This window comes from Lepidochelys kempii, chromosome 2, assembly GCF_965140285.1.
Source record: "Lepidochelys kempii isolate rLepKem1 chromosome 2, rLepKem1.hap1, whole genome shotgun sequence".
NCBI classification, from domain to species: Eukaryota; Metazoa; Chordata; order Testudines; family Cheloniidae; genus Lepidochelys; species Lepidochelys kempii.
The window spans coordinates 36,751,144-36,769,149 of record NC_136381.1 but is presented as its reverse complement, the minus strand read 5'-3'; the positions used below and the strand labels follow the sequence as shown (position 1 = coordinate 36,769,149).

Genomic DNA, 18,006 nt, shown 5'->3' with positions numbered 1-18,006 from the left:
TCAACAATGGTCACTCCCCAGTGTGTGCTGAAGCATTTTTATTTTAAGCTGTTTTCTCATATGGCTTGCAAATTCCTCATTGACTGACGGAGGAGGCTATTTTTCTGGGGGTAAAGGAGGAAAATTGCAGTGAACAGTAACTGACACATCTCCAAATTCATATTGATGCTCTTAGGTTTCAAACATCTTCTCACTCATTCACAGTATTGGTGCCAGACAGACTAAGTTTAACTCTACAATTCCCATATCTGTAATGCTTACTCAGGACATTATAAATTTCACTCACAATATTTGTTAGTATAAAGAAATAGATGTCTAGGATTTGTAGATAGTGTATGTCTGTATGACTGACTTTGGTAATCTAAGGAGAGCAATTCTTCTGCTAGTTAAATGCCATGGAAAAGATGAGAGGTTGTTTTTTGTTTTTTTTAAAGTATTATCTAGCTAATTTTTTGTCAGTATATTTTAGGCAGAATTTAATTGGAGAACTTTCCATGTATCAGTTGGGAAACTATTCCCCTGTAAACAAAACCATTTTAATCAGTTATGGTTATTGTAGAACAAATATTCAGACTTTGAAGAGAGAACATTCTGATAGGTGAAAGGCAGCAATGATTGGGAAGGTAACTATAACACATTTTCTAATGATTCTTTCGGCTTCTTTTAGAGAGGTATATCATACAAAGCGAATGCAGCATGTCATCACTGTCAAGTGGACCTCTGACAACAAGTACATTCTGTGTGGCTCAGATGAGATGAACATTCGTCTGTGGAAAGCTAATGCTTCTGAAAAACTGGGCGTGGTAAGATTTTTGTGCTAGCTTCACCAGTTATCTCAAGACTGATTAAGATACAAAACAGTATTTTTCCAAAATTAAAAATAAACTTCTAACAATTCAGAACTTTCTAAAAGGAAAACATAATTGAAAATTTATTTTGAAAATTTTGAGATAATATGCAAATCAGCATATCAGTATTGGCAAATATTTCACTCATTGTAATCTTTAGTGCTACCTTCATTGTTTATAATATTAGAATCATGCATTTTTGCCCAGTGAAGTATTTCTTTGTCATATTTGTTAAAGTATACTGTTCAGCTTGTACCAGTCTGAATAGGATTTGAGCCTTCCACGTCTACGATGCAGGTGTGAATTCAGGTCTGAGTGGTAGTGACAAAAAACCAAATTCCGTTTGTCTCTCACCAACAGAAGTTGGTCCAATAAAAGATATTACCTGACCCACCTTGTCACTAATATCATGGGACCAGCATGGCTACAACAACACTGCATACACATACTGGACATAGGTCATGCCAGAGTAACTCCATTAGAGCGCAGTGTCATTATTTGCCAAAAACTGTTCTGTGATCTGTTTGAAATAAGTTGGTGCTCTTTGTATAGTTCCTAGTGGGGTAGATCTTCATATGCTGAACAACTTGCTCTGGTATAACTGAATATTTGTCTAGTTAGTCTATGCGAACCCCTAATATAGATGTGTGTAATTCTGTTCAGTGTAATAAACATATCTACTTTAAGTGTGACTTAGAACTGATTTAAGCATGTCTGTTAGGGGTTTATACCAGCATAACTAGACAGACTTTTTATTAACCTCAGTGCAAGTTGTATAATACAGTAAAGGGTAAAATCTGATGATATGATTCGTGCTAATTTGTACCCTCCTGAGCAGACTTAGTAAAAAGATCAAGTTCTGAATGGGCATGGACAGTGAAATTACCCTCTCCCTCTCTTGGAGTAGTCCCTTCAGGTCATGGTGGAGGCATATCAGTAGGGCAGTTGAGAGTTGCTTGCACTGCTACTGTTTATTCTATATTAGTCTGCAGAGCTGTCAGTTTGATATCTTTCACAGTAGTGCATTTTTCTTTTGTAAAAGAGAGGAAGGGAGGAATTTTAAACTGTACTCTGACCGGCAAAATATAAATGTATAGTAACAAATTTATTTAGTATATAGTATAGTATTTATATAGTAACAAATTATATAGTAACAAATTATCATTGAAATTAAATTTCTGTAAAAAGTTGATTGGCCACTTTCTTTATTTAGGCTGCTGCAGTAGTCATTTTGGTCTGCATTTTGGCTTTATTTATAAGGAGTTTTATATGTAGCGGTCCAGATAAGAGTTTTTTGTAAGTATCAGACAAAAACACCTCTAGTTCTAGAGACTGTGTGACATCCACTGTGTACTTCTCTGTTGCTGCTGATTTTGTGTGGAAGGGGCTCACCTACTGCAGTGATGGACAGCAGTATAACACGCTAAGAATAATTAGTTTATCCCACTGGTTGCTCATCATATACGATATAGATACACCCTCTCACATCTGGCATCACAGTATGAGCCAAAACTCCATCTGCTTCATTCATCCTCTGTATACTGACTGAGAAAAGCACTATGTTGTCTCCATCCCCCATATGGTTCTAAAACAGATGCTGTCCAGAAACAGGTTTGATGTGCACCTTTACTCTGCACACTCTTCACACAGTGGACACAGATGAGTATCTAAAGCAGTTCTCAACCCTTCCAGACTGCTGTACCCCTTTCAGGAGTCTGATTTGTCTTGCTTATGCCAAGTTTTACTTGGGCTTTGGCTTCAGCCCCATGTCACAGGGCATGGGCTCTCTGTCCTGGCCACCATGGGTCTGTCCTGGCGCTGGCGACCCCATTAAAATGAACTTGCCCACAGTTTGAGAACTGCTGATATAGTATATAGAACAGTATAGACAAATCATAGTCTATATGAAATATTAGTTTGTACTGAGTTCACTAGTGCTTTTTATGTAGCCTGTAGTAAAACCATGCAAATATCTAGATGGGTTGCTGTATCTCCTGGAACATCTCTACGTACCCCTGGTTGAGAACCACTGATCTAAAGCATGCTGATATTCATATCAAATGTTAGTCATTCTATATGTATGATGATGTGGTATTTTTGTTGCAGAACGTAGAATATTTCATTATCCCTGTTAAGTGGACAGAGGCAGAATACATGATCTGGAGTTAGGTTGTTTTGCGAATCTTAAGTGCAGCCATCCTGAAGTTTCATTTTATTAACTACTGGTGGCAGTGAATTAGTCTAAGAACTGCTGCTTTGAGTTTAATAGGATGGGTACTTGGTTTTAGGAAGTTATGGACAAAGGCAGCATACCTTTTGCATGTAATGAACATTGCTACTTAACACTAAATACAGTAAAAGCTGTGTTATCCGGCACTTTACCAACTGGAAAGCTCTATAAACCAGCATTTCTAATTTTCATTGAAAGTCTGGTTGGTGGGGGGCAGGCAGGCTCCCTATCTGGCTCCGCATGGCTCCCTGGAAGCGGTGACATGTTCCTGCTGCTTCTAGGTGGAGGAACAGCCACGAGGGGTTTGAAGTATGGGAGGGGGTGTGGGGCACGGGCTCTGAGGGAGTTCGGGTGTGGGAGGGGACTTGGGGCAGGGGTTTGGGGTATAGGATGGGTTTTGGGGTTCTGCATCTCAGGCGGCTCCCCACAGGTGGCAACATGTCCCTGCTGCCTCCTAGGGACATCTGCCCCTGCAGATTTAAATAGCTGAAATAATGAAATTTATGAAATTTAAAAATTGTATGACCGTGAAACTGACCAGAATGGAGCATGAATTTGGTAGGACCCTAATAATAACATAAGGTGGACACACAACTGATTTGGAAACACAGTACCCAAAAAACAGTTATCAATGGTTCACTGTCAAACTGGGAGAATGTATCTCGTGGTGTGCCCCCCCCCCCCCCCCCCCCGGGTCTGTCCTGGGTGTAGTATGCTTCAACATTTTCATTAATGACTTTTAAATGGAATGGAGAGTATGCTTATAAAAATTTTAAATGACACCAAGCTGGGAAAGTTTGCAAGCACTTCGGAAGACAGGATTAGAATTCAAAACAACCTTGAAAAATTGGAGAATTAGCCTGAAATCAACAAGATGACATTCATTAAAGACAAGCTAAAGTATTACACTCAGAATGGGGTGGAAATCAAATGCCCGAGTACAAAATAGGAAATAAGTGGTGAGGCAGTATTGCGGAAAAGGATCTAGCAGTTATAGTGAATCATAAAGTGAATGAGTCATCAGTGTGATGCAGTAGCAAAAAGGGCTAGTATTCTGTGGCGTATTAACAGGAGAGTTATATGTAAGACACAGGAGATAATTGTTCCCCCTACTTGGCAATGGTGAGACTTCAGCTGAAGTAGTGTGTTCAGTTCTGGGCACCGTACTTTAAGAAAGATGTGGACAAATTGGAGTCCGAGCAACAAAATTATAAAAGGTTTAAAAAACCCTGACCTGTGATGAAAGATTTAAAAAGGGGCATATTTAGTCTTGAGATAAAAAGATTGAGGGGGGACACACTGACCTTTTTCAGATATGTTAAGGGCTTTTATAAAGAGGTTGCTGATTGTTCTCCCATTGTCCACTGAAAATAGGACAAGAAGTAATGGGCTTAATTTGCAGCCAGGGAGATGTAGGTTAGATATTAGGAAAAACTTTCTAACTATAAAGATAGTTAAGTACTGGAATAGGCTTCCAAAGAGCCAGTGGAATCCCTATCATTGGAGGTTAGAGACACACCTGCCAGGGATGGTCTAGGTTTACTCGGTCCTGCCTCAGTGCAGGGGGCTGGACTGGATGACCTGTCAAAATCTCTTCCAGCTCTATGTTTCTATGATTGTATAAGAGCATACTTCTGGGGAAAATTTTCAAAAGTGCCTAAATGTCTTAAAAAGCATAAACCCCATTGACGTTCAGTGGGACTTAGGAACCTGAGTCACTTAGACACTTTTTTGAAAATGTTTTCCTCTTTATCCTAGTGTATTATGTGTATACAAGTCAGAGAGATGAAGTTAAATTCTGAAGACGGAATACAATGCTAAATTCTAGCCAGTATGCTGCATAGATACATGTCAAAGAACACAAGGCTAGTTAGCAGAAGTACATGTGGAAGCTGGCTTTCCCAGTTTTGGCTTTCCAAACACTGTAGAGAAGCTGCTTTTATAAAAGGGGCATCACCAAGTCTGGCTAAGGGGTTTTGGGCTGTGGTCTGCGTACTTAGTGCAGTTATGCTCCTGACCCAGCAACAACTTGTGTGCAAAACACCCTGCACAGGTTTTTTTCCTATTCAGATTAGGTGTTTAGTACCTAATGTGCCTCTCTGCATGGTATCTAAGCATTGTAATATGTTGAAATTGGAGGCTGTTTGTGGGTCTCCAATCCACTATGGGTTCTTATTCATACAGCTTTTGTGGCATGTATGCATGACTGTTTGTGGGGATGTATGCTAACCAGAATTTGGCCCCATCAGCTGCTATATAATTGAGTTTGAGGTTCTTTGTCAGTTCGGTGCATAGATGTATCTGCTAAAATGCATGAGGAACAGAACCAAGAACAATAAAGAAAATATAATGCTGTTGTATATCAATCAGAAAATCAGTGGTGTGCCCTCATCTGGAATATTGTGTGCGGTGCTGGTCTCCCTATCTCAAAAGGATATTGCAAAATGTAGAAGGGATTCAGAGAAGGACAATGAAAATGACTAGAGGCATGAAAAAACTCATAAAGAAAAATTGGAAAGGATGGTATTGTTTACCTTAGAATGGAGAAAAATAAGAGGGGACATAAGGAGTGGGACAGAGAAGTTAGATTGGGAGCTTCTATTCTTGTCTCATAACACAAGCACAAAGGGATCCTCAGTGAAACTGAAAGGAGGTCAATTCATAACCAGTAAAAGGAAATAGGCTGTGGAACTCGATTCTGTAAAAAAAAGTCTGAGTATTTGTAATAAAAGCTGGGGGTGTTTGGGCTGCAGTATTTTCTTAGGTCGGAGGATTTGATTGAATGATGCATACAAATATCATTGCATTTCTAATACACCAGCACCTTGTAAAATGAGGTACTTTGTTGAATTAAGATTTACTTATGCTGGGGAGGCCTGGATCATCGTGATGTTTTATTATTGCTAATAGCAATTTAGGGGTTTTTTTTCCAATTAGAGAATTCTTCTTTGGCTTGTGCATAGTCTTTTACTTCCCATTCAGGCACGATAGAAATGAGACTAAAAGTGAGCTGCTTATTTTGTGTCTTGTGGCTGATGAATGTTCGTCTGACTGGAAAGTTGTACTTGCAGCACTGTGGCTGCCCAAATATTCATCAGTTCTGACATCCATGTTTCCTTTGTTTTGTTAATGCATTTGGCATTGCTCTCATTACGCAAAATCAGTGAAACGTTCAAGAATCAAGTCTCTGCAGGAGCCAGAGGCATACCATGTCTACACTCCACTGACAATTAAATCTATATGATTCTGTGTAAGGATTGGAGTTAAACTAAACCTAGTCCTTAGATCCACAGGAGAGATTGGCCTTTTACATACAATTTTAGCACTCTGACACATCAAAATAGAAGTTAAACTCTTTTCAGTAGCTACTTAAAAATAAATTTTAAAATGGGACTTAGTAGCGTAAAAAACATTCACCATGGGCTTCATAAAAACTGCAACTTACAATTCAGGTACTTTAGAGTCCTATTAATGTATAATCTGGAGTACCTCAAGTACTTCTAATGCACACATACCTTAGTTTTGTAGAGGTCTAGGAATTTAAAAGGGGACTAAAAATTTAGTTTGATTTGGAGGAAACAAGCATTTAAAGTGAAAAGTGGAAAAGGCAGCACTGATGGAATAAAACAAGTAAGTCTCCTCTAAATATATCTTGGAAAAGGTCTGGTTTTTTTTGACTTGTAGAAAACAGGATACACTGAACCTACACCAAGGCTTTGAAGATCTTTACTAAACTTGGAATTGTTAAGACATTTGGTAACTTCTGATTCAGCAACCTATACATGATGAATCCTTAATAGGATTACTCACCTAAGTAAAAGCTGCAGAACTGGCCAATAGTTGGTTCTGTTTCCTCTCCTATAAAAGTAAGGAATGGACTGAAAACGGAGCAGGAGACTGACCAATTAAAATGCTTTTTTAGTAAGGAATGGTTTGTATTCCTGTAAGTGTGTAAAAGTAAAACATTAGTGTGAGGAGAAACTGGAAGCCTGGTCGCACTTAGGGTTGCTGTTTACCGTTGCTATCCTGTAGGAGATATGAAAAGAGCAAAAGCTTTTGATTTAGGTATTGAGTGAGAGTTAAAGGAAAGTGCATTTACGGCCCCTTGTATGTTGATCAAGCAAACCACATTAGCAAGAGAACATTGAGGTTGTCTAAATAGATGTGTGCTTTCAATCTACAGTATCAAAAATTTCCATTCTGTGACATAAGGCGAACACATGGGTAGTATGTGAGACGTGGCATTGGTTTAGGAGTGATTTCTAGAGCTTGTGATGAAATGTGAATGCGACTTATCCACTTCATGCTTCTGTTTAACAACTCTGTGGATTTACTCTGTTATTGAATTGTCCTCTGACAGAAGGAGGACACTTCGCTAAATTGTAAATAAGCTTTACATAGAAGCATTATCCATATACATATGCATGTTTACTTTGCATTATATCTCTAAGGTCAAATTTGTTTCTGCAGAAGCATTATTTGTTTTGTTTGTTGTTTTTTTTCCACCATTGGGTTTTTTTGTACCCCAGCTAATCTGGATCAGGCCTCAATATGCTAGGCGCTGTACAAACACATAGTAGGAGACAGTCCCTTCACCCAGAGAGTTTGCAATCTAAATTGAGACAAGATGTAAGAAGTAGGTGTCACCAACAAATGGAATAGCTTGTGGTACAGGGAACGCAAGAGTAGCAATAATAGAAACGCATTGACTATCTGTATGCACGGTGGGTAGGTGGAGTCTTAAACATTTAAAAAAAAAATCCAACTTGCTGCTAGAAATGCCTACTGGCTACCAACTAGTTGTAACCATTTGGCAGTTTGCTATAGGCATTATGGTCAATTTGAGTATCCTGGCTTTGTGTTGCAGCGATCATGAACACTGCTTCATCAATAACTTGAGTTCACTATTTGGGAGGGACTTCACCTCCTCCCCCATCCCCATGACTTGTGAGGTGTGTTTGCATGGCCCCTTGTCCACTTGAGATGGGACCAAGAAGACGCATCTTGAGCCAAAGTTCTTATCTTGTCTAATGGTACAAAGCACCTCTGCTAGCTAGGTCCTTCCATCACTTAACTTTTAACTAAATCTGAGCCAAACTAAAGAAACAAAATGTTGTAGGTAACCATAGTCTTTGAGCTTAGTGTCTTTTTTGTTTTACTTACAGTTACATTTGGATACTGAGCCTGCCCTTTCTAAATTATCAGTGTATAGTTTCTAATGCAATTCGGCCTTTGTGCTTAGGGTTTTTTCTTTATTGTTAATGTTATGAACTAAGGCTTGGTCTACACTACAAACTTACGTCGGTATAACTACCGACAACCCTGAGCAACGTAGTTATGCTGACTTAACCCCTGCTGTATACAGCGCTATATCAACAAGAGGGCTTCACATTGACATAGCTACCATCTCTTGGGGGAGGTGGTGTATCTACACCAGTGGAAAAATCTCTCCCATTGTTATAGGTAGTGTGTTCACTAAGCGCTACACTGGTGCAGACAGGCCCCTGGATGTAAGTAGGATGTAAATTAAGTTTCGAGGTAATAGTTAGTAGCAGTAAATTTAATATCCAGTTAGTTTCATTAGGGACAGGTGTAGCAGGTCGAGCACTCACTGCTGTAGCACCTCCTGCTGGTCAGTCCAGGAATTAGCTCAGTCCAGTCTCAGAGCGCTTCCTGCTGGCCAGTATCTCCCTACCTATACCTGCTTCCTCGTCAATCTCCACCACTGTACTTCAGGCCCCTTTCTCTTGGGTGCTGCCCCGCAACAGCGCCTCCACACTCTGGGTCTCCCCTCCCAGGGGAACCCCCTCCCCCTATGCCCACCTTGCCTCAGTGGCTGCTGCCAGTTGTCATCTAGCCCCCTTTCCCTGTGGCAAACTGCAGTCTGTAATGGCACTCATCATTGGCAAGGGGGTTGGACTAGCTGTCTTCCTGTAGCCCCAGTACCACTTTCCTGCCAGGCCTGAGCTTCCCAGCTCAGCCTGCTCCTTCCCCAGCACTGTTCTATCAAAGGTATCATGTCTCTCCCAGGCAGCTAGGTCCTTCTCACTCCATCCCTGGAGTGAGACTCCCCACTCCTTACTCACAGCCCTCTATCTGGGCCAGCTGAGCCCTAATTGAGCTGGCCACACCTGTGTCCAGCCACTCAGCCAGGCGCCCCTAGCTGCTCTCACTCCTTTTATCCCAGAAGCGGGGTAACTGCCCTGCTACAGTAGGGAATATGTGTAAATAAAAGTGAGCTGCAGTAAGAGGCATTAGCAGAATATGTCTGAATTCTGATAAATGTTGCATTGGGGATTTAGCTTCCCTAACCTAAAAGGCATTCTCTGGGCAGGATAGATAGCAGCAGCTGAGTTGCTGAAGTCCTACTACTGTGTTTTTGAGCTTAAGTGCAGTACAAATGCAGTCCTATTTAAAAGGAACATGATTTCAGTTTCTTAGTTATTCCCATTCAACAGACAGTTCTTTGGATAAGGACTCCTTTGAGAACTGCTTCTCTAAATTCTATGTACAGTGGAGAGGGCACTGAAAATGATTGGGCTCTACCTCTCCTACTAAGGCCACGTCTATACTATAGCTTCAGTGTTGCAGCTGTGCCCCTGTAGTGCTGTGGCACAGATGTTTCCCACGTTGACGGAAGGAGTTTTTCAGTTGATGCAGTTAATTCATCTCTCCAAGAGGCGGTAGCTAGATCAATGGAAGAATTCTTCTGTTGACCTAGCTGCATCTACACCAGGGGTTAGGCCAATTTAACTATAGCATTCACAGCATGACATTTTTACAGCCCTGAGGTCCATCTAATTTTTAAGTGTAGATCAGGCCTAAGATACAACAATCGAGAGAGTTGATTCTAGGGCAGATTTTACCAGTACTGACAATATAGGTGCCATTTTTAGAGTTTCTTTCCTTGTTTCTCTCTCCAGACTTCTGTTCCCAGCAACCACTCCTTCCTTCCCTACATCACCTCTTTTATTTTTTATCCCTTATATTTTTATCCCTTATATTTCTAGTTCCTATCAGTCTAGGGATTGAAAAGATTTTTATGGTCAATCAACTTGAGTTCTTTTGCATGGTAGTGTTAAACACTTCTTTTATGAAGAGGAGTGGAGTTTGTTTTGATGAAAATTGACCTTGGATTTGCGAAAACCCAAAGCTGTCTATACACTGGTGCTGGTTAGGAATGTGCACATAGGTTAAGTGCCTTAGGCAGGACTTGTCAACCACCCATAGAACTGTATAAATCCTAATGTGTTAAAGTGTAAAATGTTTTAGTCTCTCAACTCTATGGACCTGGTCCTGCAAGCCTGTTGTGCGTGGGTGACCCTCCCTCTCCCTCCCACTTGCAGAAAGCACTATGGAAGTCAATGGAATTCTGTACAGGTGCTTAGTCCACCATTGTAAAGCTGCTTGCAGGATGGGAGTCTGTTTGCCTCTCTCGTGCTGTCTCTTTTCTATGGTATGTTGTGTTTTCATCTTTGATAGTCATTTAGTCAATAATGATGTCCAAATGGCCAAAATTATCTTTGGATAAGGTAGCTATGCATACTGGGCTATAATCATCCACTCTTCACAGTTAGGCAGTAAATATCCAAATATAACCAGGTATATGAAAGGCATATAAAAATTACCTGAAAAAGATGCAACAGACTTTAAAATAACTGACCCTGTGTTGATATCTATCAAGTTTTTAACATGACATCCTGGATGTTTCATATGCTAATTTACAAGATCTTTTTTGTCAGCAAGGTTACACTAAATCAGCAGCAATTTGTTCTTCTTTAATTGAATTTAAGAAAATCATTGATTTGCATTAAAATAAAAGCCCTTTAATTTGGATTATGTTGGCAGTTTGTGGCACAGTGAGAATGCCTGGGATTGATCGCAACTGAACCAGCTATTTAGGCTGGCTCAGTATAATGAACTTGACTGCGGAGGGTGGGGGGAGAATTAACCAGTAATGGCTGCTGGGTTTGCTCACTGATTGAAATTTAGGAGATGATCGCAGATGTAATTAGAATGGAAGATGTGTTCAATGGATTAGAAGATCTAGAAACCAAATTTTAGAATATTTTTACTACTTTGATGTTTGAAAACATGTTTCCTATTTAAATGATGGATAACTGGCAACTGCACATGTGGCATTCTAGTTTCTCTGTTGCACTGAAGGGAGAGGGGTTTTTTGTTTGTTTTCTTAATTAAGGACTTGGAAGCAAGATATTTAACACACTTTTGGTCTGAGTCTGTAGGTGAAGTATATTTCCAGAATTTATTAAATATTTCTGTCTGAGAACTTCTATTAAAGGTGACCTCTAAAAGGGAAAATAATTGGGAGGGGTTAAGGAGGGCCCTTTTAAAAGCAAAACCAAAACCAAACCATGTTTTGGGTTTTTTTAAAACTTTGTACATGAAGGGGAGAGTTTCTTCTTGTTCTCTTACATTGGAAATTCTGATCTTGTTCACCCTGGAAGGCTCTATAGCATGGATGGCCAAACTTACTGACCCTCTGAGCCGCATACACTAATCTTCAGAAGTTCTAGATCCGCAAGACACGTACAACCTGCCCCGTGGGGCAGCACCTGCTGGGGTGCAGGACTTCTGCCCCAATGCCCCCTCTCTCCCCCCGGCTGGACTAACTCCCTTAGATCCTCCTCGCTGCAGGGCAGAAACCCCTAGTCCCACCACCCCACCGCAGGGCAAAAGCCCCGAGCTTCAGTCTTGTAGGCAAAGAATGGGGGGAGGGGGTGTATGGGGTGCTCCAGGAGTGGCACTTAACCGTAAAAGAGCCACATGCAGCCCAGGAGCCACCATTTGGCCACTCCTGCTCTATACTAACTAAAGCACTAGTGAAATTATGAGTCAAATTGAAAGCTGTCTACACTATCCTTATTTTCCTAAAATTTCCCACTGGTTGTAGCAGCAGTTGAAATATTTACCGGGGGGGGGAGGCTAACATAGGTGCCTCCTAAGAATGGGAAGGGTTTTTAGTCAAACTGTTTTTTGTGGGGAGGGCGGAGAACGTGGAAGGCACGACATGTGGGAAAACGGAGGACATATATAACTTCCAGCTAAACCATAGAAGACCAAACGTTTGAGTTCTAAATAAGCTGTGTGTTTAAAAGCACACACTCAAAACAACCATTTACCAACCTTTCTTACACAACATAGGCAATAAAAGGGCACAAACCCCATTTAACAAACACCCTTTCTGCAGGTCATGTGTAAGGTAATGGGATAGTCCATTTCTAATAATAAGCGCCAAAAGAAAAAAAGCTGTTAACAGCATTTTGGTTATACTTTTTAAATAGACATAATGCAAAAAATTAAAGTGCTCTTAGTAATTTTAATGCACTTGTAATGCCTGTACTCTCTGTGATAAAGTATCAATTCGACTGCTTAATGAGAAATAAAAATTACTCCATATGTGCAATATTGGCAAGATAAAGCTTACAGTTCTCATGTGCACATTGCAGTTCTCAATGGTCTAATTCCATTAAAGTGGATGAAGATGCTGGGTAAGCTTGGAGCATGCCCCCCGACCCAGTGAAGAGAATATTCCTTCTGTAGGGAGAGGCTATAGCTGAGGGGTGGCCAACCTTTGGCTTGGGAGCCACATGCGGCTCTTCAGAAGTTAATATGCGGCTCCTCGTATAGGCACCAACTCCGGGGCTGAAGCTACAAGCGCCAACTTTCCAATGTGCCGGGGGAGGGTGCGGGGGTGCTCACTGCTCAACCCCTGACTCTGCCACAGGCCCTGACCCCACTCCACCCTTCCCGCCCCCTCCCTGAGCCTGCCATACCCTCACTCCTTCCCCCCCGCCCCGCCTCCTGCACATGAAACAGCTGATCGGGAGGTGGGGGAGGGAGCGGCAGGAGGCACTGATCGGTGGGGCTGCCGGTGGGTGGGAGGTGCTGGGAATGGGGTGGGGGAGCTTATGGGGGGGGCTGCTGATGTATTACTGTTGCTCTTTGGCAATGTACATTGGTAAATTCTCACTCCTTCTCAGGCTCAAGTTGGCCACCTCGCTATAGCTAGACACGTCCTTAGCAGCATCTCTAGTTACAGTAGATAAAAACTGAAAAGCCTTTGAATCTTTTGTTTCATAGGAAAAGCTCCTCACTAGCTGGGAGTTAGGAATATTTTTTTCCCTGTTTGCTGTTATATGCTCCACATTCTACTCTGAGGGCAAATCCTTTGCTCTGCAGGATACTAGCAGGTCACCAGTTTCCATTACAACCCCCTCCCCCCCCCTCGTGGCAGAATAAAGTCTGCTCTTAGACAAATGAACTTACGTTGTAACTTTTGTGAAAGTTAAAATTATGGTACTATATTTGAGCAGTGGGGTGACAAAATGTAACACTTCTTTAGAAAAAAATATTTACTAGTCTTAAAGACTCTGCTTTTAGGTTTATAACACCTAGACAGAAATGCCCAGAAGAAACCACTGAAGCTGTCTAAACTTGTAGTTTGCTTTTAGAGACGGTGATGTTATTGCAACCGGTGCTATTTATAACACACTTGTGTCTTCTGTAGCTCGTACCACGAGAGAGAGCAGCAATGAATTACAACCAAAAGTTGAAGGAGAAGTTCCAACACCACCCACAGATCAAGCGCATAGCTCGTCACCGTCACCTGCCCAAAGCCATCTATAGCCAGGCCAAGGAGCTGCGCATCATGCGAGAAGCTCGTCGGCGAAAGTACGACTCTTCCTTTTGTTTTCATTTTGTCTTAGTAAAACATATGATGTCCCATTGCTGTGGCATCAATGCATGGGGCCTCTAACAAGGGAACATCTCTTATGAATGACTGGTATTGATTTAGTCAAGTGAATAAATCAATTATTAGACTGGTTGTTTTGGACTCTATGGAGTGGTAAGTGCAGACCAAGCTGCCAGTAGTAGCAAGAACTAGTTTCCTTCCCAGGCCTTCTGAAAGGGTGGAAAAGGACATAAGGTTATGGGGGGGCAACACCCCCTCCCAGCCTTATGTGTAGTCATATGAGAGGGATTAGTCTTGATGTGGGAAGATGAGGGTCTTCTGGCTCCTTGTAGGTGCTAGGCCTCAGGATCAGTGTGAGAGGTTTTTCAGTTCCCCAGGACATCTCTACAGGTCCCTGGGAGCAGAAAGGGATGGGGAGCTGAAAGCATCTGTGCATGGCTGGTGCCATGGTATTGAAAGAGGAGAAGTTGGCTTACACATGCATGGAGAGGAAATGGGAAGTGGTGGGGCTGAACATGTTTGTTACACTCTGGTTTGGCCACACTTCCCAGTTGAAAGACCCCTATAGGATTATCTCCAGGGAGCAGATATTTATCTACAATTAAAAATAAATAATTAAAAATAACTTTGTTTCATAGGAAAAGCTCCTCACTAGCTGGGAGTTAGGAATATTTTTTTCCCTGTTTGCTCTTATATGCTCCACATTCTCCCCTACTTTGAGGGCAAATCCTTTGCTCTGCAAGATACTGGCAGGTCAAACTGTGCATGCTCTAGAAAGAAGGCTCTTAAAAATGTGAACTCTTCTAAATTTGCAGTTTAAAGGGTTTTCATATGGACAGTTTCTTTTTTAAGGGAAAAATTTAATAAATTTCAGCCACCTCAGTTGATTTGGACTCTGAAGACATGAATTTTTAGGAGCGGTGGAACACTTGCTGTAGTACTCTAAGCAAGAAGCTAGTATTTCTGAACTTGAACACACCTACTGCTGACATTCTCAATCTCACTTTTCTCTTTTTCTTGTCTGTTTCCAGGGAACTGAATCGCCGTAAACACAGCAAACCAGGATCCTCGCCCTTTGTGCCAGAAAAGAAGAAGCACATTGTGGCTGTAGTGAAATAATTTTTGCTGGCTTACAGCATTGTGTGTAATTTTTTATTTAAATAATTAGCTACACTGTACAAAAGTTTGAGGATCTGCTGCAGACCCTGCCACAAGTGGTGCGGCTCACTTTTCTTCTTTGTATATTCCCCCCTTCATTTCTCAGGTCATCATCCAGTTTGGGAGGTGAGAAGAATTGGCCCCTTTAAAGTCCTGTAATCAAACTTGCAGAGAGTGTAAAGTGATCCACCCCTGTATATCCCAGTGGAACTTCATTTTTAGTACAAGGAGAGAATTTGACTGTGGTGGTGGTACCTCAGGGGATCAGCCCTCTCCCCTGCCACCTTCCCTATCAGAAAAAGGGTGAACGTGCTTCAGCATTGCTTGTGGCAAATAGACTTTCCCTAGAGTTAAAAATTACAAACTACATTGTTTTTTAAAATGGCAATTATGAAAGAGGAAAAACATTTTTGGTAGAAGTGAAGAAAACGAATATTGCATACAGTGAGGTAACCCAGGATTATGCTCAATAACTATACATTGCACTATACTTGTTACCATGAAACATACTCTTGTTTCTCTTTGATTAGAAGGGCTTCAACAGGACTCTCTGACCAATGTAAATAACAGGATTTTATTGTTTTTTTCCCAGTGTACCCATTCAACACCTTCAAGGGCTGTTGTATCCTGATAATATTAATAGAGTTGTTGAATAAATGTCTTTACTTCTCAACTTAATTAAAACCTCTTAAAATTATTCAGTGTCTGTCTCTCTCTCATTTAGGTCTTAGAAAATCTTGAAATTTCCCTTCATGTGAGAGATGTTGTAAGCCTCTTGTTTAAGATTGCATAAAATCCCCCCACTCTGATACCATACCTATCATCCCAAAGTTCTTTAATTTGTATGCAGATATCACTTCACCCCCAGCAGTGAAATGGAAGTGGCTTCCCATTGAAATGACAGAGTAATTTAGTTGGGCAGATTGTAATTATCCACACTGGAATTCAACAAGGCTACTTGGTCTAATACCTCTGTCCTTGCAGAAATTTTGAGATATTTAATGACCATAAATATTCAGAGCTTTAGTCTGGTGTCTTAGTTAAAAACATGGTGTTAAGAAGCACTGTGCTGCTGGAGATACTTCCTTTAGGGTGAGTATTAACTCAGGCCCTAATCGCTTTTGATTATTAAAAATCCTGGGTAAAATTTTCAAAAGCACACAAGTCCCATTTTCAGCAGTGACCTAAACTCTTAAATATCATTGACTTTCAGTGAAGCTTAGGCTCTTAAGTGCCTCATGGTCAGATTTTTACAGATAGTCAGGTGTCTAAAGATACAGAAAGGTGTCTAGAGCAGTGGTGCCCAAACTTCTCTTGCATCCCCCCATTGCCAGTAATTGAATCTGTCTGCGCGCCGCGCTTCCCCCCCCATTACTGCATAGTTGGCTCAGCAGAGGAGCTTGGGCTGAAGGCAGAGCTGAGGCCTGAACTGGGGTGGGGGCAGAGCTAGGGATAGAGGAAGGGTGGCTTGGAGGCGGAGAGGGGATGAGGGCAGGGCTGGGGGTGGAGTGGAGCAGGGGCTGGCAGCGGAACACAGGATGGAGAGTGGGGCTGGGGCTGGAGGCAGAACAGGGGGTGGAGTGAGGCTGGGCCCAGAGCTGGGCTGTGGGTAGAGTAAGGGGAAAAGTAAAGCTGTGGCTGGGGCCGAAGCTAGACTGGGGGCTGGGTGGCACTCCCTTCCTACCCCACATGGGGGCTGGGTGGCACTCTCTCCCCATCCCCCCCATGGGGACTGGCCTGGGCTCCTCCATGCACACCCCTGAGTGTCCGTCTGTGCCCCCTAAAGGGGTGCGCCCCACAGTTCGGGGACCACTGGTCCAGAGGGATTTTCAAAAGCATATAGTTCCCAAACGTCAATTAATTTTAATAGGAGTTCAGTGCTAAGGGCTTTTGAAAATTCCACAAAATGCCTGCCACTTTTTAAAATGGGACTGTAGGCACCTTTGAAAACTCTATGCCCTCATGACACTTTTTACTGAAAGTCAGAGGAGTTAGCCTTCAGATCCTGCCCAAACCCCAATTTGGGGTAATTATATTTTGTTCTCCTTATACTTCCCCTTTATTTAACTATATGGGCAAAGCATTTGTCACATGAAGATGAAAAGTAGTTGCTGTTAAGAAATGTCTGACGGGATGGTATAGAGATGACTGTTTTTCTCAGGACTAAGTAAAGAGTCTTTCAAAGCAAGGCTGCAATCTCTATAGAGTAATTTGTACATCATGATTTTTACAAACGTCAAATTACGGGGGAGCTGGTAGCAACCCCCATATTAGACTGCGGAACACTTTCCGTTATAAAAGTTTTTTTGCAGCCTTTTTTGAAAAGGTCTAACATGCCTGTGCATTATGATAGTCTTTAATTACATGATCACATCCTGTTTTTCCCCTTGCAGAACTCCTGTCTTATTTGTTGCACAGGTTGGATATTGAAGGGAACAGAATCAAGGTTGTATGAGCAACCTAAAAGTTAGGAAATGCCAGATTTGGAGGGTTGTACCTTGCAACTTAAATAAATTTAATGCCTTTGATGCAAGGGCAATTTAGGGTACTTCTGAATCTACACAGCCTGTGTAGAGGCAGTGAGCCTCCCAATCCAGGTCATCAGACTTGGGATTGTTCAGCTCGCACTAGTGCTCTAAAATTAGCTGTGTAGACAGCACTTCGAAGTTGCAGCTCAGGTTGGAGCTCGGGCTCTGAAGCCAAGGCAGGAGGGTGGGTGTCAGAGCCTGAGCTCTAGCCTGAGGCAAAGCATCATCTACCCAGCTATTCTGAGAGTACTAGTGCAAGCCTTGCAACCCCAAATCTGGCAACTGGAGCTGGAGGCTCACTGCAACAGGTTGTGAAGACATACCCATAGATTTATGACATTTGGCAGCTTTTGGGGTGGGACAGGGGAGTTGTATTTTGGCTGCTTGTAACTTAGGATATTTAGAGGTCCTCTTACAGCTACTAACTATAACAAGTTTTCATCCAGCTCTGTGGTGGAGGCTTGTGCGTTTGGATCTCTGTCCAGGCTTCTAGCCCAACTGCTCAGTTGTATGGTTCATTATGGA

At 41.9% G+C, this 18,006-nt stretch overlaps 1 protein-coding gene across 2 annotated transcripts in view; it reads left to right on the top strand.

Moving 5' to 3' along the window:
- The window catches only part of DCAF13 (DDB1 and CUL4 associated factor 13), a 42,973-nt gene extending 27,323 nt beyond the window's left edge, over nucleotides 1-15,650 (top strand). For both annotated transcript variants that reach the window (XM_073330392.1, XM_073330394.1), the window contains 3 exons: nucleotides 668-803; nucleotides 13,610-13,773; nucleotides 14,827-15,650. In XM_073330392.1, coding sequence (XP_073186493.1) covers nucleotides 668-803; nucleotides 13,610-13,773; nucleotides 14,827-14,914 — 388 coding nt within the window. In that variant the 3' untranslated portion in view covers nucleotides 14,915-15,650. The remainder of the gene's footprint in view (nucleotides 1-667; nucleotides 804-13,609; nucleotides 13,774-14,826) is intronic.
- The last annotated feature ends 2,356 nt before the right edge of the window (nucleotides 15,651-18,006 follow it).